At 35.4% G+C, this 23,847-nt stretch overlaps 4 protein-coding genes and 1 long non-coding RNA gene across 6 annotated transcripts; 1 reads left to right on the top strand and 4 right to left on the bottom strand.

Annotated features, from left to right (window-relative positions):
- Positions 1-94: 94 nt before the first annotated feature.
- LOC105160560 (splicing factor U2af large subunit A) lies at positions 95-6,964 on the bottom strand. The gene is made up of 14 exons (XM_011077992.3): positions 6,805-6,964; positions 6,207-6,320; positions 4,844-5,151; positions 4,441-4,554; positions 3,355-3,425; positions 2,680-2,750; positions 2,552-2,596; positions 2,417-2,476; positions 2,014-2,074; positions 1,813-1,925; positions 1,230-1,676; positions 869-1,007; positions 594-661; positions 95-427 (listed from the first exon to the last, which is right to left on the bottom strand). The coding sequence occupies exons 2-14, from the start codon at positions 6,318-6,320 to the stop codon at positions 290-292; spliced, it is 1,749 nt and encodes a 582-aa protein (XP_011076294.1). The 5' UTR covers positions 6,805-6,964; the 3' UTR covers positions 95-289.
- A 694-nt stretch (positions 6,965-7,658) lies between these two features.
- LOC105160559 (uncharacterized) lies at positions 7,659-12,739 on the bottom strand. 2 transcript variants are annotated; one of them, XM_020693512.2, is made up of 14 exons: positions 12,365-12,739; positions 11,556-11,711; positions 10,800-10,953; positions 10,488-10,593; positions 10,284-10,334; positions 10,045-10,100; positions 9,879-9,945; positions 9,714-9,776; positions 9,504-9,554; positions 8,903-8,971; positions 8,728-8,793; positions 8,598-8,642; positions 8,438-8,514; positions 7,659-7,966 (listed from the first exon to the last, which is right to left on the bottom strand). In XM_020693512.2, the coding sequence occupies exons 1-14, from the start codon at positions 12,537-12,539 to the stop codon at positions 7,948-7,950; spliced, it is 1,155 nt and encodes a 384-aa protein (XP_020549171.1). In that variant the 5' UTR covers positions 12,540-12,739; the 3' UTR covers positions 7,659-7,947. The 2 variants fall into 2 exon arrangements, with proteins under 2 accessions (XP_020549171.1, XP_011076293.1); XM_011077991.3 differs by having other exon boundaries at positions 8,903-8,962; positions 12,365-12,737.
- A 1,882-nt stretch (positions 12,740-14,621) lies between these two features.
- Positions 14,622-17,836, top strand: ACS12 (1-amino-cyclopropane-1-carboxylate synthase 12). The gene is made up of 4 exons (XM_011077990.3): positions 14,622-15,224; positions 15,328-15,462; positions 16,555-16,715; positions 16,897-17,836. Exons 1-4 carry the CDS (start codon positions 14,796-14,798, stop codon positions 17,750-17,752), a joined length of 1,581 nt encoding a protein of 526 aa, XP_011076292.1. The 5' UTR covers positions 14,622-14,795; the 3' UTR covers positions 17,753-17,836.
- Positions 17,837-17,868: 32 nt separating this feature from the next.
- On the bottom strand, positions 17,869-19,222 carry LOC105160557 (hydroxyproline-rich glycoprotein family protein). The gene is made up of 2 exons (XM_011077989.3): positions 18,269-19,222; positions 17,869-18,111 (listed from the first exon to the last, which is right to left on the bottom strand). Exons 1-2 carry the CDS (start codon positions 19,121-19,123, stop codon positions 18,004-18,006), a joined length of 963 nt encoding a protein of 320 aa, XP_011076291.1. The 5' UTR covers positions 19,124-19,222; the 3' UTR covers positions 17,869-18,003.
- Positions 19,223-21,855: 2,633 nt separating this feature from the next.
- On the bottom strand, positions 21,856-22,822 carry LOC110011878 (uncharacterized). The gene is made up of 2 exons (XR_016065119.1): positions 22,523-22,822; positions 21,856-22,427 (listed from the first exon to the last, which is right to left on the bottom strand). It is a non-coding gene; the product is annotated as an uncharacterized LOC110011878 (long non-coding RNA).
- Positions 22,823-23,847: the final 1,025 nt, after the last annotated feature.

Genomic DNA, 23,847 nt, shown 5'->3' with positions numbered 1-23,847 from the left:
TCTTCTAGTTTGGATTCCATCCACATGTTCGAGTGAGAATTTCCTCCACCGGTACAGGTTTACATTGGGAAGGAATTTACGAGCAGCGAAAACATTTAAGCAAATCATTCTATCATATAACAGAGATCCATTACAGTTTTTCAAGGTTGCAATGCACCAACCAAAGATTAAATCGCTCTCTCCACGAAAAGGTCTTCCAACAAAATCCAGCACGAAATAGATAAAGCCACAAACAGTAATTGAAAGATAAAACCTCCAACAAGAAAGGTACTACTAGAACTAGTCTGGACTAGCCACTATAATCTCCCTCAGAAAACTTGTTCTCCGGGTAGAAGACTGCCACTACTTCATTTCCCCCAAATTTTCTACCGTTCAACCCTTGTCGAGCTTTCGTAGCACTCTCGGTGTCAGCATACTCCAAGAAGACCTACACAAAAGAGTGTCAATTTTCTGATCATAAAGAAATACTTGGAGAAATATGAAGCTGCCAAGCAATCTGAAATCATATGAAGTCCACAACTGGAGAGATGTTCCACTACAAGCCATATATTCAAGAGGCATCTCTAGTGAAAAAGTTTTGCTGAGTAGCTAACCTTTCCTACACCTGGTGGCATTTCACCACTGGGAAGTGGGCGAGGAATGATCACGTTGACCAGAGTACCTGCAAAGTTAATAACAATGGAACGTGTCATAACAATATAAGAGAAAACTACCTGCATCAGACTTAATTTATAAGCTCTGGTTTTCTTCATGTACTTGAGAGAAGGATATAAAATATAAGTTAGACCGTAAGAAAAAGAATGATTAATTATTGTAGATGAAGACTGGTGAAACAAAAGGTAAGAGTAAGCATGGAAAGAATAATTACCAAATTTTCCACATTCAGTTCTCATGTCTTCTACTATATCTTCATAGTCGTCGTCATCCTTGAGCTCTTCTGCAGTAACCACTTGCGTTAAGCACACGACTTTCGTAGCTGGTGTCATATTAGGTGCTAACATGAGCCTCTGTAGGAAGAAAAATGAATGAGAACTATTTGAAGAATAGGACTAGTAAATTCAGGCCAACAGTTTCAGTTATAATTCATAGCAGAAAGAACAAGAAGATAAGGCTAACAGGTCAAAAGCACAAGTTCTAGTTTTCATTAGAATTGAATATGAAGTTTAGTAAAGTCAATCTGGCATTGAAGGGAACTTCAGACCTTTACAATCAATAATCTCAAGTAGTACCTGCAATGCTATTTGTTGTTGAGCATGCAATAGCACGCTCTCTTGCTCAGGTTTAGGTTGCGATGCACCCTGGTTAGCACGTCTTACAGTAAGTGTTTTATCACCCATCTTTATCCCATTAAGAGCTGCACAAGCAATATCTGTAACTGATAAATCCTGGTAAACACAGAATGCATAGCCTTTGGAGTTCCCAGTTTCTCTGTCTTTAACCAGATCAAAGCCCCGAAGCGGCCCAAAGGACTCCAGCAGTTCCCTGATCTGTGATTCTGTGAAATAATATGGTAATCCACCAACAAATATGCGGTCGGGACCTTCAAGCCCACCAGCAGATCCTGGAGTCAATCCAACAGCTGCAAGATTCAGATTGGGATTGGGTTGACTAGGGCCGAGAGTGGCAGCCAGTGAAGGGTTATAATCGCTGGGTCTTCTCACTTTGACTGGTGCACCCTGAAAAATGAATTGAACAAAACATAAACTACTTTGAGGTGAACCAAACTTCTAGATTTAATTAGACGCAGTTGAGATTGAAATTTCAGTAACCTTCTACACCTTCATAACTTAAAGTTCATAAAATGTGCATTACCTCAAATATAATGCCATCTAAAGCCATTGCATTGCTAGCCTCTTCAACAGATCTCATCTCCACAAAAGCAAATTTCTTCTCATGGTTAATATAAACATTCACCACCGCATCTCCTGAAATAATAAAGAACATGACAAGTACAAGGCATTCATCAAACTCAAAGAAAATTAAAACAAGTGTCTATCTTGCAAGTTGACTAACCTGGACCGGCAGTGTTCCCTCCTATTGCTGACATAACATGACTGAAGAAAGTTGCTACAGACTGCCATGAGAGAGACAAAAGTAACGAAACACATAAGCAGAGTGGATGAACCAAGGTACAAAAAGGCATACAAATTCTAAGTACTTAACAGCTAAGCCTGCAGTTTAGAGGTTAGATATAATCACACACAAATTAAACTCATGTGCAATCTAAGAGCACGAGAAGACAAAAGCTCACATAGATCAAATGGTTGCAATATATGGCACATGCTTTTACACAATACGGTAATAAACATTTAGACATGACAGAAGTATATAACACCAGGTACCTATCATGGAGTCACAGATGGAAAGGCATATATGTAGGGGAGAGAATAAATCTATTGAGATGGAACATATCTACCTGTTCATTAGCAGTGGGGGGCAGACCACCAACATAAACCCGCCGAGCATGTCTTGTAGCCTGACAAAACAACATTTAAGGAATCTTTAATAATCAAATCTAACAAGCACTAGAGAAAGACATATATAAATCAACCTGCTGCGTCATTGCCTGAACGGGCATTACGGGTAGTGCTCCGAACTGCCATCAAGTGAACACAAGTCTTTAGAAACTACATAAGAGCTAGAATTAATTTTACATGAAAGAGTGAAAAAAAAAAAAACCTGTCCAGCCGCCAAGGGTAACATATTGGGGAACATTCCAGGAATGGTGGGGGTGGTCCCAGGCAGCTGACCTGTGAGGGCCAAATGGAGTTACATCTCTTGTATTAAAGTTGGTACCTCTTCTTATTCTTAAATTACAAGCGCCGAAGTTAACAATTTACTATCTTCTTCCCCTTAATTATGGTTCATATATTAGGCTGACTATCATCTTTAGAAAAACTCTAATGGAAAATAACATCTATTAAAAATGTGTAAAAACTACCAAACATGCAATCCTGGTTGAAGATGGACAAGACCTGTATTCATTCGTCCTTGTACATAAAAGCTACAGAAGTCGGCTCACGCCCATTGTCAGCACAGTGGGGCTAGTAGCCCAACATTGCCTTCTTAGAACATAACATAGGACATACAAAACAGACAAACAAACACCAAACACAAGAAGAAACCAAAAACCCTCTCAGTTTCAATCAACAAGCAAATAATTAAATAAAAAACTGAATAACCAATCTAGGGACTAATACTCCAAATTGTGATATGTGCAAATCGAAGGACCAAGTACGCTTACCAAAATGAAAGCATGAATTTGATACGAACTTTCCACACTATACCACAGGGAAAAAGAATGAAGCAATTGTCATAATAAGAAGTGAATTTTGATCAATTGTTTGGCTGTACCTGCAACAGCAGCGGCAGCATTGGGAAGCAATGCAGCAGGAGGTGCCATGTCAAAACCACTCATCCTTTTGCTGTAAAGTTATGCCATTAAGGAGAGAAAGACAAATAAAACAGGTAATGTAATGGTTGAGGTATTAAGACCAAGAGAAATTACTTTTATGAGGTGAAAACAACACCAAATAACAGGTTCTATTATATAGCAGGTGAAACAACACCAAATAACAGGTTCTATTATATAGCAGGTGAAACAACACCAAGTAACAGGTTCTATTATATAGCAGGTGAAACAACACCAAATAACAGGTTCTATTATATAGCAGGTGAAACAACACCAAATAACAGGTTCTATTATATAGCAGGTGAAACAACACCATTAACAGCAGAGATAATGTAAAACAAGGGATCAAATCAGTAAGAGGTAGTTGTGCCAGTTAATTACTTGCATTCATCATAGAGCGAACTTATCATGCGAAAGGGTTCAGACACACATCTTATAGTTGAAAGCAAGTGTTAGGGCTGAAACTTGAAAAATAACCACTAAAAATATTGCAAATGGAAAAACTGATTCAAAGAGTATCATGAGCATCTGATTAGATCAGTCACAGTTGAGAATCAAACATAAATTCTAGAATACCAAAGGAGTTGAGAAATGTCAATTCAGAAAAGCAGAATTATCTTATGATTGACATCATTAATTAATTCACTACTAAAATCCATGCCCATTTCAATTGCCCTTCTTGTTAAAAATCTTTCCATGTTGATAATAACAAACAATTAAACATCTACACTCTAAAAGGGGCGACAATTTGTTATGTTCTTTTCAAGAATAAGACTATGATTTCAACACATTTCTCAATCAGCACAAGATGAAAATAGTGGAATCACGGTTATCATATAGTCGGGAATCAATAATTCACTCCTCATTTATTTCTACAATTAAAAAGAAAGGGTTGATATACATTTTAAAAGAAGAGATAATGTTTTACGTTTGCAATTGTTTGCTTTCTGACATGTTGCATTAGTAAGGCTTTCTGGTCTGAATCACAAAATACAAAGCAACTGGAGGAGATTATTGTCACAAACTACCTTTTGGAGCGTGAACGAGATCGAGACCTTGATCTGCGCTCGGATTTAGGTCTAGAGCGAGATCTAGATCTGTGCCTGTGCCTGTCCTCTCTATCTCTGTCGCGGTCTCGCCGCCTGCAATACATAAGACCAGTGAATCAGATAACCTCATTACACATAATTGATGTCATAAAACCTAAGCTGAATGATGGCAGATAACTGTTGGCTAGAACCAACACAACTACAGAGTACTGTCTGAAAAAATCATGAGATAACTTAGTCAAAATAAAAGCTACAACCTCAAAAAAATTACAGATGACAAATTGAATGCTTTACTAAATACTCAAACTAAGAACCATAACTAAGTAAAAGAACTGTGACAATGGCCAACAAGAAAACATTAAATAAGTTGCAGTTTCTTCACCTGTCAGAGTCTCGGCTTCTATAATAGTCATCATCATCATCATCCCTATCCCTGGTCCTCTCCCTTCTCTCACTACGCTCCCTGTGGCGGTCTCGGTGATGACGGTCACCACGATCCTTGTCTCGATCCCTTTCCCTATCTTTATCCCTATCTCTTTCTCTATCTCTGTCCCTGTCCCTGTCCCTGTCTCGCTCGCGGTCCTTGTCTCTGTCCCTGTCGCGGTCTTTGTCTCTACCTCTTTCTCTCTCCTTGTCCCTGCTTTTGGAGGATTCTCTATCTCTATCTTTCATATGGTCACGAGATCCATGCTGCAAAAAATGACAGGAGGAATTTAGCAATAAACAAAAGTTAAAAAAACCTGATAGACAGCAGGGAAAAAAGAAAAATATTTTCCAAAGAGCTTACACCATTCAACGTCAAGAAATCAGATAAGAAAGCATAACTAAAAAAATCTATGATATTTAACAAAGTTCCTAATATTTGGTATATAAATATTATGCTAAATTATGATAGTACATGATTGACATCCTGGCATAGTCTCAGAACTATGTGGATTTCATTTTAGTCACATTTTCAAGTATTAGAAAGCGGAAAATGCATTCGGTTATCTCCATTTCTCTGAAAATAGCTCCTGAACAGTCCAAGTAATAATTTTAAATAAGTATATCGCCCCCCATCTACATAGACATTTTGTGGGCTAACATCTTTGCAGCATCCATTTGTTTCTTTACAAATCTAAAGTTGGCAAAAGCTTGTCCCATTAATTAATTTAAAGTGGATAACGGAGTTACCCGCTTCACTCACTAGCAAAGCCACAACTATCATCAACATTAAACAAATTAAAAAATTCCACATGTCAAACCCAATGAATATAACATCACATTATCTATTATCTACATTTTATACTATTGGTTTTTATTTTTTACAGTAAATAAAAACGTGATAAACAGACACATTTTCTTATGTTTCACATTTCATAACCTAGCAAACCATAATTGATTATTCACTATTGACAACAGATGCCATATAATGAGTTAACTGATAGAAAAATCATTTTTGCACAAAAACTAATAGCAAAAAAACAGAACCCAAAATGTGAAAAAGAAACTATTGGGCTCCAACAGTCTTAGTATTGCAGTTCATAATTTCAAGTATTAATAAGGAAACAAAAAACAACTCGTCGTCCCTATGATTTTAATTTACAAATTCCAAGCCTCCAATCAAAACGTGAAAATATGTAATAGCTATCTTGTATTTCCAATTGCCATTCATAAGTGTTAAGTACAGTTTAAAAGATGATCTATACAAATTAAAATTTATCACCATCTAAACAAACTATTATCATAATTCTAATGCTGCAAACCTTGGAGCCTGCACTTGATGAACCTTTGAGATCTTCCTGATGCACGCCTGCTGATTCTGGGGAGTCAGCATGAGATGGAGAAAGGGAGTTCCCATCAATTTCATGACTTGACATCTGAAGATGTGTGACAAAATGGAAATAGTGACTTTCAGACGCATAAATTCCGACACAATTACAATTATAAAATAACCATTTCGACTAATACTAATTCTAAAGCTTCAATTCCCTGACACCAAACTCTAGGTCAATTCAAGAAAGCTCAGCATACAATCAACAAATTACATGTCAGTATTTACAAACTGACAGCAGAGAAAGCTCGCTAACAATGAAAATAACAAGATTTCGGTCACTGTTCTGCTTTTGCATAAAGAAAAACAAGAAAATACGATTTCGTTTAAGTATCGAATCCAGCAAACTAAGACGGTATAGCCACTGCCTTGTTTACGTTTTGCGTAAATCTTAAGAATAGAAATAAAAAGAAACTCCAAAATTACAGCATATGATGGAAATGGCCCTCAATTCTCGTCATTCATCACTCAGAAAACACAGATCCGGAAATCGTTCGAGAAATAAAAACACAATGAGACAGAGGTTGTACCTTTTCGGGAGGAAGAATTTGCTGCCTTTGCAAACGAAAAGCTGCAGTTTCTAAACCCTAAATGTGTCTTATTTGGTACTGAATTTCTTACTTTTTTCTTTCTTTCTAATTTTCGGCGTTGAGGGTTTATGCGAACTCTATGCAAAATGTATACGTACGGGGGTATATATGTATGTGTGCGCGTATCACTTGTGCAGTCAAAGAGGATAAGACCCAATTTCTCTACTCGATCTTCCCGTTTTACCCTTTCTAATTGCCCAATGCTCTCAGTCTCCACACTCGTGGAGTTTAATCCAATTTTTGGTAACTATTTTTTGAAAAATAAATGTTAATTGTTTAAATATTTCTTGAAAATCGTTGATGTATTTATATTTTAATGTATTGAATGATATAATCAATTTTACTGATTCAAAAATTTAACGACAAGTAGTACTTTTATATTCTTATTTATTCCATTTTTTAAAAAAATATTCATATTTATTCATCTCATCAGCATTATTATTATTAAACAAAAAGTTACAAGTATGAGGTTAAGAAATATGCTATAATTAGAAAAATAGTATTATTAAAACAAGTGTTTTTTATTATAAATAAAATATTAAATTTGATTAAGTATTATAAACTAATATTGTTTGCTTATAATAAGCTCGTGTAAAAAATGACGAGATCTATTTTTGGAACTGTGACGTTCAAAAAAATAACTATTTAACCGATAGTTCATCGTATTGTATGATAGTATTACTTAATGATATTAATATGTATATGTTGTTGCATTTTAATGAAACAAGAATACTATTTTCACTAAATCATATATACACATTTTATGTATTACAAATTACAAATAAATAGAGACATTGAAAATTATTAGTATGAGTTAAAAAGAAAAAGGCATAGAAGCCTACAAGGGTATGAACAATGCTTACAATTCTAATGAGTTGATTACTAACAGTATGATGGTTGAGTTGATTGATACTAACTCTACAATCAATCAATAGTATGTTTGCTTCAGATTTGGTAGATACACACTCAACAAACTCCCCCATTTTCAAGCACTTTGAAGTGATCTACATGCAGTAAGGTTGAGTTCGGCTTCCATCAGCAGGTGATAAGAATGTTGGGAAAGCTCCTTCCCCGTGCATGATCTCAGCGGATGCCCAAGCTTCTGTAAAGTCCGATGATCAAGTCAGATTTATGACAAATGCCTGGCTATAAACTGTAATAAGGTAGTATTTAATGCAATTCTCGTGTTTCCCCTATATTCTTGTTCTTTTTTATTTGAAATATGAACATATGAGTGTTCTTTCGACATGCAGCCACAAAGGGAAATCAGACAAATAAATGAGAATGAAACTAACATATGAAGTATCTCAGAATCTTCTGTCCAAGAAATTATATTCACTGTCTGAGAGAATAATCAGCAAAAATGTTGATAAACTAGTTAGAAAGATTAGCTACTCAAATGCAGTGAAACTACCAAATTTTTGCGTGGAAGCCTTTTCTGTCCCTTGAAAGTCGTTAAAAGGCTTAATATGTGAAAAAAATAATATAAACACCGGACTTGGAGAAATTTGAGTATGACGCTTCAAAATCTTCAGCATGAGACATTTGCAAAATCTTACGACGTAATTCCTACCTTGTCATGTTGGACCAGCGTTCAGCTTCATGAGCCCTCATATGACCTCCGCATTGTTTGGGCTTTCCAGGACATCTCTAAATTTTATATTTGAAACCCAACATTACTGGAATCGTATAATCATGTTAACCTAGACTTATTACAACATACTTTTCCTTACCCAGAATTCAGCTTGGAAAGAACCATGGGCGTCCTTCTTTATACCCTATATTTGAAAAAGAGCATTAGTTAATCACTATAAAGAGTTATTTAGTTTAACAAAACTATCACACGATAGCTTTTTCACTTGCCTTGGCTGAGGCATGCTTGCCTAACTGCGGTGGACTATTGGCCTTAGAGGCTGATCCCAGGGAGAGCTGAAAAAGTAATGAATAAGAAAGGATAACTGGTCCAGACAGAGATATGGGAAGGACAAGTTCATGTGCAGTCATATACCAGTAGAATGACATGCCAAAATGTTCTTACCTCAGTTAACTGCTCTGTAGGTGGACTTTCCAGCTTATCACTGCTTGATGATCGGCGTTCCTGCAGAAACTTGAAACTGATCATGATTTACGGAACCTTGACTATTAATATTGAAACTGATCATGATTTTACGAAAAGTAGATAAAGTCAATGATGAAACCGCAAAAATTAATTATTGTTTAGAAATGTATAAGAGTTGCATCAGTATCTGTTACACTTGGATATACCTGAAGACGCAATCTTTTCCTTCTTTTGAGTAATCATCACAAGTAGAAATTTGAACAAACTGAGTTTCTATGAACTCTGACTGTTTAAGTTTATATAATTTTCTTTTACTAAGGAGCTCTTCAGAATTTTGTACAGGTTGAGATAGTAACATTTTGAGTAAAAGGTGGTTGATTGTTGATATGGGTGCTATTTTCATCCACTTTATTTGAATGAAGCAACCTCATTATGAACAAGAACATCATCCATGCCAAGATTTAATCCCCTCGACGAAGAACTTACTAACATATTACGGCAATGTTTTGAAACTTGTCAGTATACTTCGAAAACAGGATAAGCACTTTGTATTGGATCTCAATCTATACAGGTGACCTACCTTAGCAGAAGCATGGTGATTGGCCCTCTCCATAGTCTTCAAGTGGAACTCCTAATTAGCATTGACAACAAAATGAGAAATGAGATCCAGAATAATGTGAAATTCGCCCGTCAAGCTTACAAAAAAAAATAAAATAAAATGCAGTAGAGATGTTTTAGCAATAATAATGCACAAGGAAATTTCTTGAAGAACCAGGTTTTAGCTGTTTACTTGAAACTCTCGTGGATGTGGTATGCTCTTTTTAGGTTTAGGTAACGGAGGAGACTCCAAAGTCTATCAAAATCACAGAGCAAGCTTGAAATTAGTTCTTTTTGCTACAACATATGAAACTGCTACGCAGAAAATTTACAGAAGTCGTACTATTGCAATGCCAACCTTTTTGTTCAATGGTTTTGCTTTAGAGCTACCACTTTCAGTTTCGCTTGCTGAACTATTCTTGGACCTGAAGTTCAAGAATACACAATACATAATCAACAGTGAGAGCTAAGGTTAGAGTTTCTACTGGGATGAAATGAACAAAAGCTGTCAAGAAAAGTCATACCCCCGCCTTTGTGCTCTGAGCAGTGTTTCCAGTTCCGGTTCTTTTGGAACTGTAACCTTTTCATTTAAAAAATTAGATAAATCAGCAAAGCAAAAGCATTTTCATAGACATTTATTAGTAAATATTATAGGGATATGTTTTATCTATAAAGACTATGTAACTATGTCTCTGTAGATGACCAAAATCAATTACATCATCACCTAACATAAAACATGTATTATGCAATAAGGGAAAAGTACCTTCTTTGATGATTTATGCAATAAGGAAAATTGATGCTTCATTTGGGCAACCTGAATAAGATAAGATTAGCAAGTTAAACGAGTTTTATAAACGAACAATATATCTCCTACATATTTTATGTAACTAAAACATGTGTGAGAATCCAACTCAACGGAAACATTTAAAGATTTTCAAACACGAAGTGAGGGATTGTGTATGCGGACCTTTCTTAAGTAACCGATCTCAAGCTTTTGCCGTTTTGTAGCAAGGTTATCATGTCCAATAGGACTCGGCAAGACTTTCTCTAGCTTGACTGATGTTTTCTGAAACCTGATAGACCAAAAATAAGAAAATACACCTAATAGAGCAAATACCTCGAAGAAAGATATTATAACTGAAATTATGATGACCAACTAAATGGAACCCCATAATCCCGATCTTATTTGATTTTAAGGATGGTTAAAGAATAAGAGAAGCTTGAGAGTGATCTAAACATAATTCTTATACATAACTGATACGCGAAATGGAAGTTAGACCTTGTACAAATGTGGCTGGAATGCTCATCATGCGCTTTAGTTTGTTTTGCCAAATGACTCGCTGTCGGGTTCATGAAGGTTGAACTCTTTGATTGAAATAGTTTATCAGCTGACTTTGCTTTTGCTTTTGCATTATCGTGAAGCATGTTTTTTCCTGAGGGAAAACGAAAAGGCTCATAAGAAAAAGAGAGACAGAGGTTTACTGCAGAAGAAAGAAATCTCAAATGGTATAGATTGTGGTTATATCTTGTTTAAGATTAGTTATGGTATCTGAAAGCATTAACATGACCGATGTACTTAACCAGAACAAGAACATGTATTGCTTAAAAAAGAGCTAAATGCAACCAAAGTAATCAGGATCCATTACAATTTGCAAATAGAAATTGATGATCTACTAGGCTAAGTGCTTTGAAAATTCATTCAAGTAAATAACTTGTTTCCGGATAATGTAAATCTAACAAGGGAATGACACTAAAAAATGTCCGGATAATAAAAAGAACAAGATCAAAGTAAAAATGAAGTATATGTTCTATTAATTTTCTGCTTATTGAGGTCATGAAAAATTAATAAAATGATGTAACACCGTATGCAAGACTATATCATGTTATGGAAGACTGAACACAAACATTTAAATTAGGATTCAATTTTCTCCTATATCTTGGTGCATAACTAATAAAATTTATGTAAGAATAAGAGGCATAAGTAGTATGACAAATGTTTGATGAGGTATTACGGGAAACCAACAACGTTTCTCACCTTTGGCATCCTTTTTTGAAGTAGAAGCTCCATGTCTAATATCATTGTCCGAACTGCTGCTTGCCGACTTTGTGTTGTTTCCATATTTTGATTTCGAGGAGTGGGGTACAGCTTCCGCAGATAGTAATTTTTCCAAATTCAACTTTACAATAAAAGCTGGATTGTCGCAGGAAGACAAGACAACAAACTGAAATTAGCGATCGGTACTCATTCAAAGAAAAAAAAGTTCAAGATCAAATATGGTCAATTTCCACAAATGTCAACAAAATACTTCGTAGCCCGACTTGCCTCATGCAACCTCACCCTTATTTTGTGGAAAAAGTTCTAAGAAAGATGTATTTTTGCTCTAAGTAAACAGCAAACAAATTGTTATGCTTCTTCTGGAATCGATTACACGTAAAACACAATACATTTGCCTTGGTGCATGGGTAAAATGCTTTCCTCCAAAAAGGTTTTAGTCAGGTAATCCACTAACGGGATTAGAAACCGACTTATTGCACTTGATATACAATTAATAGCTAGATTCGACCGGCTCACATTTATTTTACAAAAAAAGGTCCAACAAGAAACATAATAAATTTGCCTTGGTGCATGCATAAAAGGCTTTTCTACAGAAAGGGTTTTAGTTAGCAATACTATATAAGCCCAAGAACACATTCCAACACCATTCAGACAAGACCATGCAACATATGTTAAAACAGTTGGAAACACCCAAAAAAGAAAAGAAGAGAGAGAGGGAGAGAAGAACAACAACAAGAAACAACTCATATACCACCAAAAAAATGACAAAAAATAAAAATAGAACTCACGGGAAGGAGGGTAATTTCCAGAAACATCAAACCAGCGCTCCGCCTCATCAATTTCAGACTCAGACTCCTGCCTCGTGAAATCGTAGAACTGACAGGCCTCAAACTCGTAGTCCTCATCACTTTCCGAAGGCTCCACGTAAAAATCATCAACAAAATCTTCGATTTCTTCCTCCATTTTTCATCGATGTTTTTTCCTCGCCTACTCTATTTCGCGCAAGAAACGTGAAGTTCCTCCTCGGATGGCGATGACGAGGAGAAGGAATAAGAGACGGAGAATTGGTGAGTTTGCGTTGTGTTGTATTATTATTGTGTTGAAAATTGAATTGTATGGGGGCGTTGTTGTTCTGATGAAAATGCGAACTTCTCGTGTTCATTTCAAAAGCAGCGGAGGAGAATTGAGAACGAGAAACAAAGCAAAACAAGTACACGCCAAAAAACGCTCTTTATAAATTTAGCGCCATGCTTGGGACAACGCTGGAATTTAAATTTGTGGGCCCTCTCGCCCAAATACTTGTCTTATTTTCTTCCTTTTGTCTCTTTTGGAATTGCTCATTTCACAAAACTACCCTCACCAATTTGTCGGAATTCTTTGATTTTTTTATTTTTTATTTTTATTTTGTTGCTTGAAAAAATTACTTCTTAATTAACGATCATCTAACCACTATCCCATTTCGTTAGCCTCTTGTTTTCATAAATTTCTTGTGTTGGACGGACTAAAATGCGTTTTTAGATTATGAATTATAATTATATTTATTTCTTAAAAAAATTAAAACTTTTTCGGGACTAAGTGAATAATTTTTTTTATAATTTTTCACCTCGTCTAATTTTTTTATATTTAAAACAAAGTTGATAATTCCAAAACTTTCATTCAGAAGTTTCATAATTCTGTCAAATATCAAGATGGTATTTGTAATTTTCTAAACAATGAGGGGGTATTTGTAATTTTTTAAACAACAAAGAGGTATTTGTAATCATATCAAATCTTAATTAGAACTCATTGCAACTACCCGAATTCTTTTTAATGAATTGATCATAATTGTATTACTAATTGTTAACAATTAATAATTAATATCAAATATATTTTTATTACAATATAACAACTACTGCTAAAATATATAAATTTTAATAAAAACTAAAGCTCTTGATGGGTTGATCTAAGTACTCAAAATCCACCAACAAAATGGAGTCTTAAGTGATTAAGAAAAACTTTTATCTAAATAGGGTTTTGTAAAATTAAATCAACATTTATTAAATAATTAACTCATATTTTTACACTGTTTCTCAATCACATTTATTACGTGACTGTCTAGAATTCGATCAGACCTGAATTAAAATAAAATTTTCCATGTGAATAGTACGAAACACAATGTATTTAAGATAATTTTTCAAATAGACAAGTAATTAAGTATGTTAGGAAGTGGAAAGCTAGCTCGATTTCAAGGAGAGGAGAGGTTGGCGGTCCGATAAAGAAGCTCAAGGAAGAAAATATAGGATTGTCACTGACTGCCCGTCTCTAAGCCAGTCTTGCAGGTCTTTCACCATCTGCTTTTCCTTTAGCCTTTTGAGTTTAGAAGTCAAGGAATTATATAACTCATTTAATATTTTAGTGATTTATGCCAAATAACATAAGAAAAAGGAGCTGGGAAATTTGATAAATCAAGGACCAATCATATTCCAATACTCAAAAGCTACAAAGTTGATGATAAACGAACAAAGTAGAAGAAATACGTACCACATTACAGAAGCTAATAACTATAAAAAATAACTGCCTACTTATGGTAATTGTTGATCACTTGCTAAATTAAGACAATTTTATTTCTAAAAGTAAAACATTACCACAAATCATTTCTATTGGCCACCTATTTGTTATAAAATTATCCATATAGCTTAATATTTTGATATATAATTGATCGTTTTTATTGAAAAAATTAAAAAAATATAGGAAATTAGTTTAATTATTGAAAAAAAGAAAATAATAAGAATATACAATCGTGACTCTTTTTTGAAATTAAAAAAAAAATTGTGATGTGTCTGCGACTTATTATATGTATTATTTTAGATATATTATTATTATTTAACAATAAAAAAAATAATTAAACGAGCGGAAAATTCTGAGAAACTTGATACAAGATTAGGAAATTGCAAGAATCTTTAACAGAAAATTCCAATTTTAGCATAAGCCAAAAAGAAAATGGGAAAAGGGTATAAAGGTAATTGTACAACCCCGGCAAAAGATTCCAAACAGAATCCCATCTTTGCCTCACCAGCCAAGCAAATCACCACCTCAAAATTCACGAAAACACGCACCCACACACACGCGCAGAGGCAGGCACTCTTCTCCGTCACCTGTAAACCCTCCGCAGGATACGTCCGATTATACTTATCGCCACCGCCGAGTTGCCTTCTCCGCCGTGACATTCCGGCGACTCACATGACCGGAACCCCGAGAGCGGAACCTAAGGAATCAAATCGAAGCCCGACCAGGACCGGCATGAGACTCATAGTACCTCTACAGGGAATAGTTCAAGGCAGGGGTGGTCTAATCCTCGGTTCGCTAATCCCCTGCACGCTATTCTATTTCCTTCAATTTTACCTCAAACGACACCGTTCCCCGCCTCAGAACCCTCCGTCGCGGTCCACGTCAGCGGCGAACCTCTCCGAGCTTCAGCGCTCGTCTTCGCGTGCTAATTTACTGGCACGTGGCTCCACCGGGCGCGCCCACGTGTCCGCTCGGGTGAGCTCTATCGCCAAGCCGAATGATTCGCCATACTACATTGGGTTGGACCGGGTGCGGGAGGACCCGTATGATGAAATGGGGAATCCGGATGGAGTAATCCAGCTTGGATTGTCAGAAAATAGGGTAGTTCACATGATCCCTTTTTATCATTACTTAACTTATATGTGAATTCGGGAGTTAGTGTTTGTATTAATTCTAACTTTGTTTCGTTATTTTTGCTTTGAAGTTGTCGTTGGATTTAATCGAGGAATGGCTTTCCAAAAATTGTACTGATTCAATACTTGGAGTAGGGGGTGATGCTCTGGGGATAAATGGGATTGCCACCTACCAGCCGATGGACGGATTAATGGAGTTCAAAGTGGTAATGAAACAAAACATTCGAGTAATAGTTTTCTGATTTTCCACGTTCCAAATATATTGCAAGATAAGCTGGCCAGATGGTTGAAATATTTTCCACGAATCTGAAGCAATCTTTTAATACTATGTTCCTAAATGGAATTTGGAGTACATCTTTTCTTTTTTTGCTATCCATGAATTTGTTAAGACTTGCAGATATTATTACTTGAATGTTGATATCAGGAACCACTATTAGTAGTTTCTCAAGGTCACTTTTCATTTGTTGAATGTAGCTGACATTTGGGTTTATCTATAATACTGTGGTCCTTCAAGATTCTTAGGCCATGCTACATGTGGATGGTTACAGACCACATTATTTCATATTTACTTCTCATTGGTGTTTCTTAAATAATTGTCCTTGTTGATGCACATATTAGTACTCGTGTGGGTGCTAGAAGCCTGAACGAGATAATCTATCCATTTCTAGTTTCATTCTAAAGCAACTTAACTGTTAATAAACTCGTCTTAGCATTTAAACTTCCCCAAGTCTACTAATTGGGTTCAGTTGCATAGAAAAAGGCTATACGAGGAAGATGAATCTTATAAGTTGTTTGGATTGTAGTTTGAGGTGAGATGCTGTTACATATATACATGGTTTGTAACCCTTAATTCGTTGTGCTTTTGCTCTTGGAAAGCCATTAGTGGTCTTACAGCTGTGACTTCTGTATGTGGCATCTCTGTCTACGTTAGGATATCAGCACAACAATCTGACCTCTTAATGAGAGCATATCTTTTGCATATTTGATATGACAAGGATTGTCCTCCATCTACTCCTACCTCTATACCTACATACAATTACATTTTTATTAAACAATGAGAATGCAAATAATTGACACCCTGGAACTGCATTTGGATTTTCATTCACTTCCTTTTGGAAGTTTACATTTACAATGTGTACTCCCACTAACAGATACATGTGAGCAGTCTATTCTTTCTTCCTTTCCATGATTCAGTTAAATTAATTTTCCAGAAAATTTCTATTTTCAGTTGATCCATATAAATATCTAAATTGCTTCTCTTGCCTTAATCTGAAGAAAATTCCATGCAAATGTGACAGGCAATGGCTGATTTCATGACCGAAGTAATGGAAAGAAAGGTATCTTTTGACCCTTCACGAGTGGTAGTCACTTCTGGAGCAACTCCTGCGCTCGAGATACTTAGTTTTTGTCTGGCTGACCATGGAAATGCCTTCCTTGTCCCTGCACCCTACTATCCTGGGTAATTTTACATATCCTTTTAGTCTGAAATTTGAACTTAGACAACATCATTCTTTCTTTTATGGACCTTTCTGTATCCAATTTTTATTCGTCCCTTTCATATGGTTTTTTATTTGATTGTATTTTTCCTTCTTCCTTTTCAACCTTAAGGCATATGGTGTAACCATATTATATTTCTGCAGATTTGATAGGGACATAAGATGGCGGGCAGGAGTTGAGCTTATACCTGTTCATTGTCGCAGCTGTGATAACTTCACGTTAAGCATCACAGCTCTTGAACAGGCATTTAATCAGGCAAGGAAACGAGGTCAAAAAGTCCGTGGAATTCTCATTTCCAATCCAGCTAACCCTGTTGGGAACATGCTGAATAAGGATTTGCTCTATGATCTCCTAGATTTTGCCAGAGAGAGGAACATCCACATCATATCAGATGAAATCTTTGCAGGTTCAACATATGGGAATGAAGAGTTTGTAAGCATGGCCGAGATAGCTGACTCGGAAGATGCTGACAAGGACAGGGTTCACATCATATATGGATTATCAAAAGATTTCTCCATCCCAGGCTTTAGAGTTGGGGTTATATATTCCTTTAATAAAAGTGTTTTAGCTGCATCCAGGAAATTAACTAGATTTTCTTCAGTTTCAACTGCTACCCAGCACCTTCTAGTATCAATGCTTTCAGATAAAAGGTTCATCCAGGAATACCTCAAGACGAATAAGCAGAGAATACGCTCAATGTATGATTTATTTGTTGCAGGTTTGAGAGAGCTAGGTGTGGAATGCACAAAAAGCAGTGGGGGCTTATATTGCTGGGTTGATCTGAGCAGACTAATTAGTCCTTACAATGAGAAAGGAGAGCTTGATCTATGGGATAAGCTTTTAAATAGAGCCAAGCTTAATGTAACTCCTGGCTCAGCATGTCATTGTATAGAACCAGGATGGTTCAGATTCTGTTTTACAACATTAAATGAAAAGGAGATTCCTCTTGTCATGGAACGAATGCGTAAAGTTGTTGAAAGTTGTAAACCTTCTGTATAAAACATCAGTTATTGGTCCTCATTGGCTAGATATTTTGCCATGGTTTAAATGCAGTGGCCATCTGTTTTCAGAGTTTAGTTGGTATATCAGTGTTGTAACTGCAGTTTCAGTCTTAGTATCACTAAAGATTGAACTTGTCTTGCATCAGAAAACTTATAATACTAGAACATGAACGTTTAAGAACTGAAAGCTGCGACAGGGTGTTTCTTTTTTCCAGTTTTGCATATAACTATTGCCAGAAGGCAAACTTTTTACATTAGTTTTAATTGCAGTTGTCTCTTCCACTTCATGTGCAATCCTCTGATGAAATTGCCACTTCCAATGATGCCACAACCAAAGGTGTTTCTCCTCATAAAATCCTGTCATCCATAAGGTCCAAAATGGAAGTGTTTCTCAGGTAAATATTTCCATTGCTGTTAGTATTACTACTGAAAATCCTATTGTTTTTTCTTTTACAGGACACTTAACTGCTGTCAATAAATCTGATCAAGAGAACAAGGAAGAAGAAATTGTTACCATGGATGGCTGTTTATGCATTTTTGCAATTTTTTTCTGGCAACTTCTTCTGCGGCTCATCACTATCAGCTCTTCAAGTGTCAGCAGTGGCCGTGTTACCTGACTGCAGTTGCTTTCACGCAGGACTTCTTTACCTTGTACATATGCTTGATGAGAAGGTTCCTTTTCCATGTGTTCAACCTTGTCGGGCAAACTTGAACTTGGCACTAGTAGAGGAAAAAGCCACTCCAAGAAAGAAGCCCCGACCAAACTTGTGGTTCCCGTGGCGTAACTGCTAGCAGTACTTTCGGCTTCAGAAGCTGGTGAACCAGGACTCTGCAATTCCCCACTGTTTGTACTCTCCAGTGCAACGTAAGTTTGCTGCACAGGAGCAGCCCCTGAAAGTTCGGTGGTTGATACCAGACCATTGGCTAGGAGAGACTTTGCTGAGCTGAACGAATCAGTTTCAAAACTATGTGTGTCGAGCTCCGAGTCTGATGATCCATCTTCTTCATTATCACCTTGACCATTGATAACACTCCAGTTTCCATAATCATGGTCTGAGTATGTAGCAGGTGGTGGAATGATGATGTTCTGCTTTGGTGGGGGTGCAAATGTAGGTTCTGGCGGAGTGTTTAATAAGGACGGGAGTGGTTTCCCGGGCTTTTCTTCCCATCCAAAAGGGACCGACACAACGAGCTTCACAGGTGGTGCAGCAGGCTTAATTGGTCGGGCTGTGGGTTTCCAGTCTTTCTTGGGCATACCCGGTTTTTCTTCCCATATGAATGGAACAGAAATGGGCTGCCTCTCTCTCTTCCTCTCGCACTTGGAAGGTTGTCTTTCTGCCATTTTAGATTCTTGTGTTGGCAGATACATAGATTCTTGAGCGAAGAGCGGTACATATACGGCATGAAATGAGTGGAGTAGTAGCTTTTTAACTAATCCAGTGTAGTCTGCTAACCAAACCACTTGTTTGAAAAATTAGGCTTACCTAACTTGAATTGAACTATTGCAAATGGTGTTTTACCAATTGCATTTGGATGGTGGTCTGGTCTTCACGAATTTCTACCTTAGTCCTGAAAGGCACTTCTTGTATGGATATTCAAGCACTTGCTGCAAGATTCAGATTTGCACAGCAACGGACCAAGTGAAAATTGAACTAACTCCTCACCGGAGTGGAAATGGTGCTCTTGCAACTACTTCCCTATTTGTCATTTTCTTTATTTATCGGTACAACGGGATCTATCATAATTAAAAATACTTTTTCGTTGTTAAAAAATTATAAATACTTAAAAAATTAACAATCGTCTAACAAATATTTTTTACTTTATAGCACTTTTTGAAAAATAATAATGGAATATATTCCATTTGGTGATTTAAAGTTGAATAAAATTGTAATATCACAATCCAAGTTAATAATAAAAAGAAAACATAGTAAATTAAAAAAAAACAAAACGTCTACACATTCTTCTGTCTCCTCACCCTGTAATATCCCACTCTCCCTTGTTTACATGGTGAACATGAGGAAGTGATGAGTGTCAAAGAAAATGGGTTTTGATTGCCGTCAGAATAATGCAAAAGAAATACCCATTTGGAATAGAGAAGGTATGATGCATTTGGATATGTATCTGTTGCCTCTTTTTTTCGTTTCTGAAATTGGATGTGTTAATTTGGTGAAACGATGAAAATTCTCATATGGGTTTCTTCTTTTTCAGATATTTGATTTGGATTATCACTTTAATGCGTATGGGGTTTCTTCTGAAATCAAATGATGAAATTTGATTTTCAAATATCTTGCAATTTGGGATTCTTGTTTCTCCTTTTCTCACATGCTGGAAAATCAACAAGGAAAAAATATGATAGTTATTGTAATTTAGTCATATTAATATATTAATTGAATCTATATATGTATTATTAAAAAGAAAAAAAAATCATAGCTGGCCTAATCATTTTAATAATATACAAAAAGCAGAAATTATAAAAATAAAGTAATGACTCCAATTATTTATTGAAAAAAAAAAAGAAAAGAAAAAGAACTAGGTAACGACTCCGCCACTGTTTCTTAAAAAGAAAATAAGTCTTTACTTTATTTTATAATGTTTGTTTTTATGCATAATATTAAACTAATTGAGCCACTCATAATTAATGTGGATACAAATTTAAATGAATAGCATACCCAAAAACTTAATCCAATTCCCATTTAATTTAGACACTTATTAATTACTCAAATTTTGATATACTTAAATTTTTTCAATTAATTATATCACAAAAATAATTATTTAAATCAAATTTAAATAAATCGACTAATTAATGAAATGTGTACACACTTTGAAATTGATTTTAATACCATCAAACCCAATTTATAAATATTGAATAAAGTAGGAAAATTTGAAGTCGAAAATGTTAGGATTAGAGAACCTTGTAATAACTTTTAGACACGTCCCAAGTTTCCATGTAATACACCATCTTCTTTTCGCACTCGTACTCTGATTACGGGTCTCTCTCTCTCTCTCTATATATATATATGTGTGTGTGTCGAGAGTTGAATACGCACTACTCACTATCAACAAACAGAACAGAAGCAAATCAAAAACCAAGAAACAACCACACCGATCGACCCAAATTCAACACAAACAATTAATGAGTGAACTCATCGAACACCAACACCATCTTCCGCCGCCGGACCCTTTGCAGGTTCTTGGGCACGGAAATCAACGGTACATTCTGCTCACAGTGCTGCAAAGATTCACTCCTAGAGCGAAAATTATGTTATTTCGTGATTAGCACCTTTGGTCCCATGAATTTTGTCTCATTCATAATCCCATAGATTACAAAAAATATTACATTTGTTATTTCGTCAAAATTCTGGATAACGGCCATATGCTTGGCACTTATCTTTTGTATCAAAATACTAAAGGAATTTCAGAAAGGAATAAATGTGAGAATTTCATAACTTATTTGATCATTAACGAGAATCTCGTAAGTTGGAAATAATATCTTGAACGTTGGATGGGGCCTTAGGGACCTTCAGGCAAATAGTCTTCAGCTGAACCTTCAGGTGAACTTACAAGTGGGCAGAAGGCAGCTAGGCCCAAACAGGTTGGCAGGTTTTAATTGACGGGCCATCCTTCTTTGCCATCTTTATCGGACCAATGATCTTTTGGGCTTTAAGAAAGGCCATGGACTGTGGGGAGCATATCGTTTCGGCCATTTACACGTATTAAATCCGCTACACCCCACTTTGTAATTTTATAATCATTAAAAAAAGGAATTTTTTAATAAGAATTTTAAGAAATAATATCGTCATTAATTTTTAAATATATATATATATATAAAATAATTTTAAGAAAGAACAAAATATTCACAAATATTTTCATGTTTTAGTTTCTGAAACATAATATGACATACATGCAATGAATATATATATATACTATAATATACATGAACAATAAATTGAAAAAGAATATGTATCATAATAACTTAATTAATTGGATCGAATTTTAAGTTTAATCGGCTTAAAAACCTAATATCGGGACCTGTATTATGACTTTGTAAAAATTTCATGACGTCTACTTGAATTCATAATATCGAACTTAAATTATAAGCTATTGAATAAAAATACAACAGGTAAAATTAAGAAATAAAATTTTAACAATATTAATATACATATATTCCATAAACAATGAAGTACTATCATCGAAAGAAATTATAGTTGTAATATGGAAAGAAGGGTCCAAACATATATCCTCCTACTTCAATCAGATCAAGTTTCCTATTATAACTAGATTTTGTAGTTCAAGAACTCACCCAATTCTAATTCCGTTTCTGACTCTGATTATCATCCAAATCCCTACATATATGCCCAGCTTCTCTCTAATCTCTCTATATATTCATCAAATCCACTCGATCTCTTCATCCATATGCAAATCAATCATCCTGAATTCAGATTCATCACAAGAAGCAGCAGCCCAAGAATTACGAACAAGTTAAAAGATTGATTATCATAATTCATACACATATATGTATAGCGATCGAGGAAGAATGGATTCTTCTACTGATAACAACGCGTTGACCTGCGGCGACGGCCACCCGGCGGAACCCCCCGCCTCTGCTCCCGCGGTGCGGGTTCTTCGGCTCGACGGAGAATCGCGGCCTCTGTTCCAAGTGCTGTCGCGATTACCTCAAAGAAACAATGGCCAAGTCACAAGCGGCAGTAAAATCAGCTCAATTAGGGATTGAAAACCCGATTGATGTGTCGAGTTCTGCGAAAATTACCGAGATTCATAGCGATAATCCATCAGTTTCTGCGCCTCCGGTTGTGATTAAAAGCAGATGTGGATTGTGCAGGAAAAAGGTGGGATTGTTAGGGTTTGAGTGCCGGTGTGGCGGGACATTCTGCGGGAGGCACAGGTCCCCGGAGGCTCATCCATGCAGTTTCGATTTCAAGAGCGCCGGGAAAATTGTTATTGAGAGGGAAAATCCGATTTGCAAAGGTGATAAGATTAGGGATAGGGTTTGATCAGTAGCGTTGTATGTAAACTGTAGTATGAGATACAATACTATTATTTTTTTAAAGTGAATTTGAGTAAATTGATTATAATTATTAATATCAAATATTTATATCTAATCGTCATCGGCAATTATAACAATCAAATACAATTATCAATATCAGATAATTATATCTAATCAACAATTATTATTAAACAATCACACCCAAATCATAAATGCCAGATAACTATATTTAATCAATAAATACTATTAAATAATCATAAATAATTATCAATATCAAATAATTATATTTATCAACAACAACTAATAAAGTAGCTTAATAAATTAAAATATAGAATAACATGCCTATGACTTTACAGTAACGACGCCTCAACTTCGTCAATTAAATTAAATCTAATTGGTGCAATGTAATACTAGTTTAACTATAATATAAGATAAAATGTGGTTTTATTTTGTAAATTTTATTTCAAACCTATTTTGGAAGGAAATTTGAATGACAATTCAATTGTTACGAGTGTGGTTATTGCTCAGAATTAGGTAATTATAGATCAAAATGTGGAGTTGCGCTGCCAAGGATTTTCCATACAACTGAGGTAGAATTAGGCCTTATAAAGAAAGTTATCATCAATATTTTTATTTAATCTTGTAGATAATATAAAATAAAGAAAATATAATTTTAGTCCTATAAATATAATGGTGATAAATTTGGTCTTGTAACTTTTTTTTTTTGGACAATTTAAGCAAAATTCTAGTAAAAAATTCATAAATACTCCAAAAAAAGTGCATATATTATAGACGTGAAATGCTAATTTAAGAATTTTTAATCATATGAATTTTTGGCTACAAATTATCCTCAAAATTTTTCAAGTTTTATAATTGTAGGACTAAAATTTTAAAATTAATTTCAAGAAAACTAAATGGTTACCTCCTGTATCTATAAGACTATAATTATAAATTAATAAACTAGCTCCCAATGTTGAAACATGCAATTACGGAAGGTGAATGAGTTGGGGCATCAGCCCAGACAATAATGTCTGCTTTCAAAAAACCAAAATTCCAGGAGGAATGTTTGTATGAAATTTGTTATGTAC

The sequence above is a fragment of the Sesamum indicum genome, linkage group LG4 (genome assembly GCF_026168435.1).
Source record: "Sesamum indicum cultivar Baizhima isolate 11 linkage group LG4, ASM2616843v1, whole genome shotgun sequence".
Classification (NCBI taxonomy): Eukaryota; Viridiplantae; Streptophyta; class Magnoliopsida; order Lamiales; family Pedaliaceae; genus Sesamum; species Sesamum indicum.
Note: the sequence above shows the minus strand (reverse complement) of the source record. Positions and strands in the feature narration are given on the sequence as shown.

What these genes read in the sequence shown, in the direction of transcription:
- LOC105160560 (XM_011077992.3), bottom strand. Translation starts at nt 6,320, where the DNA reads ATGTCAAGTCATGAAATTGATGGGAACTCCCTTTCTCCATCTCATGCT. An exon ending in TACCCTTGGCGGCTGGACAG is followed by an intron (nt 2,597 to 2,679) that starts GTTTTTTTTTTT and finishes ACTTGATGGCAG; the next exon opens with TTCGGAGCACTACCCGTAAT. An exon ending in AACAACAAATAGCATTGCAG is followed by an intron (nt 1,008 to 1,229) that starts GTACTACTTGAG and finishes TTCTTCCTACAG; the next exon opens with AGGCTCATGTTAGCACCTAA.
- LOC105160559 (XM_020693512.2), bottom strand. Translation starts at nt 12,539, where the DNA reads ATGGAGGAAGAAATCGAAGATTTTGTTGATGATTTTTACGTGGAGCCT. An exon ending in TGGAAATTACCCTCCTTCCC is followed by an intron (nt 11,712 to 12,364) that starts GTGAGTTCTATT and finishes GCGACAATCCAG; the next exon opens with CTTTTATTGTAAAGTTGAAT. An exon ending in CTACAGAGCAGTTAACTGAG is followed by an intron (nt 8,794 to 8,902) that starts GTAAGAACATTT and finishes TTACTTTTTCAG; the next exon opens with CTCTCCCTGGGATCAGCCTC.
- ACS12 (XM_011077990.3), top strand. Translation starts at nt 14,796, where the DNA reads ATGACCGGAACCCCGAGAGCGGAACCTAAGGAATCAAATCGAAGCCCG. An exon ending in TTGGATTGTCAGAAAATAGG is followed by an intron (nt 15,225 to 15,327) that starts GTAGTTCACATG and finishes TTTGCTTTGAAG; the next exon opens with TTGTCGTTGGATTTAATCGA. An exon ending in GATTAATGGAGTTCAAAGTG is followed by an intron (nt 15,463 to 16,554) that starts GTAATGAAACAA and finishes CAAATGTGACAG; the next exon opens with GCAATGGCTGATTTCATGAC.
- LOC105160557 (XM_011077989.3), bottom strand. Translation starts at nt 19,123, where the DNA reads ATGTATCTGCCAACACAAGAATCTAAAATGGCAGAAAGACAACCTTCC. An exon ending in TGCATAAACAGCCATCCATG is followed by an intron (nt 18,112 to 18,268) that starts GTAACAATTTCT and finishes TATGGATGACAG; the next exon opens with GATTTTATGAGGAGAAACAC.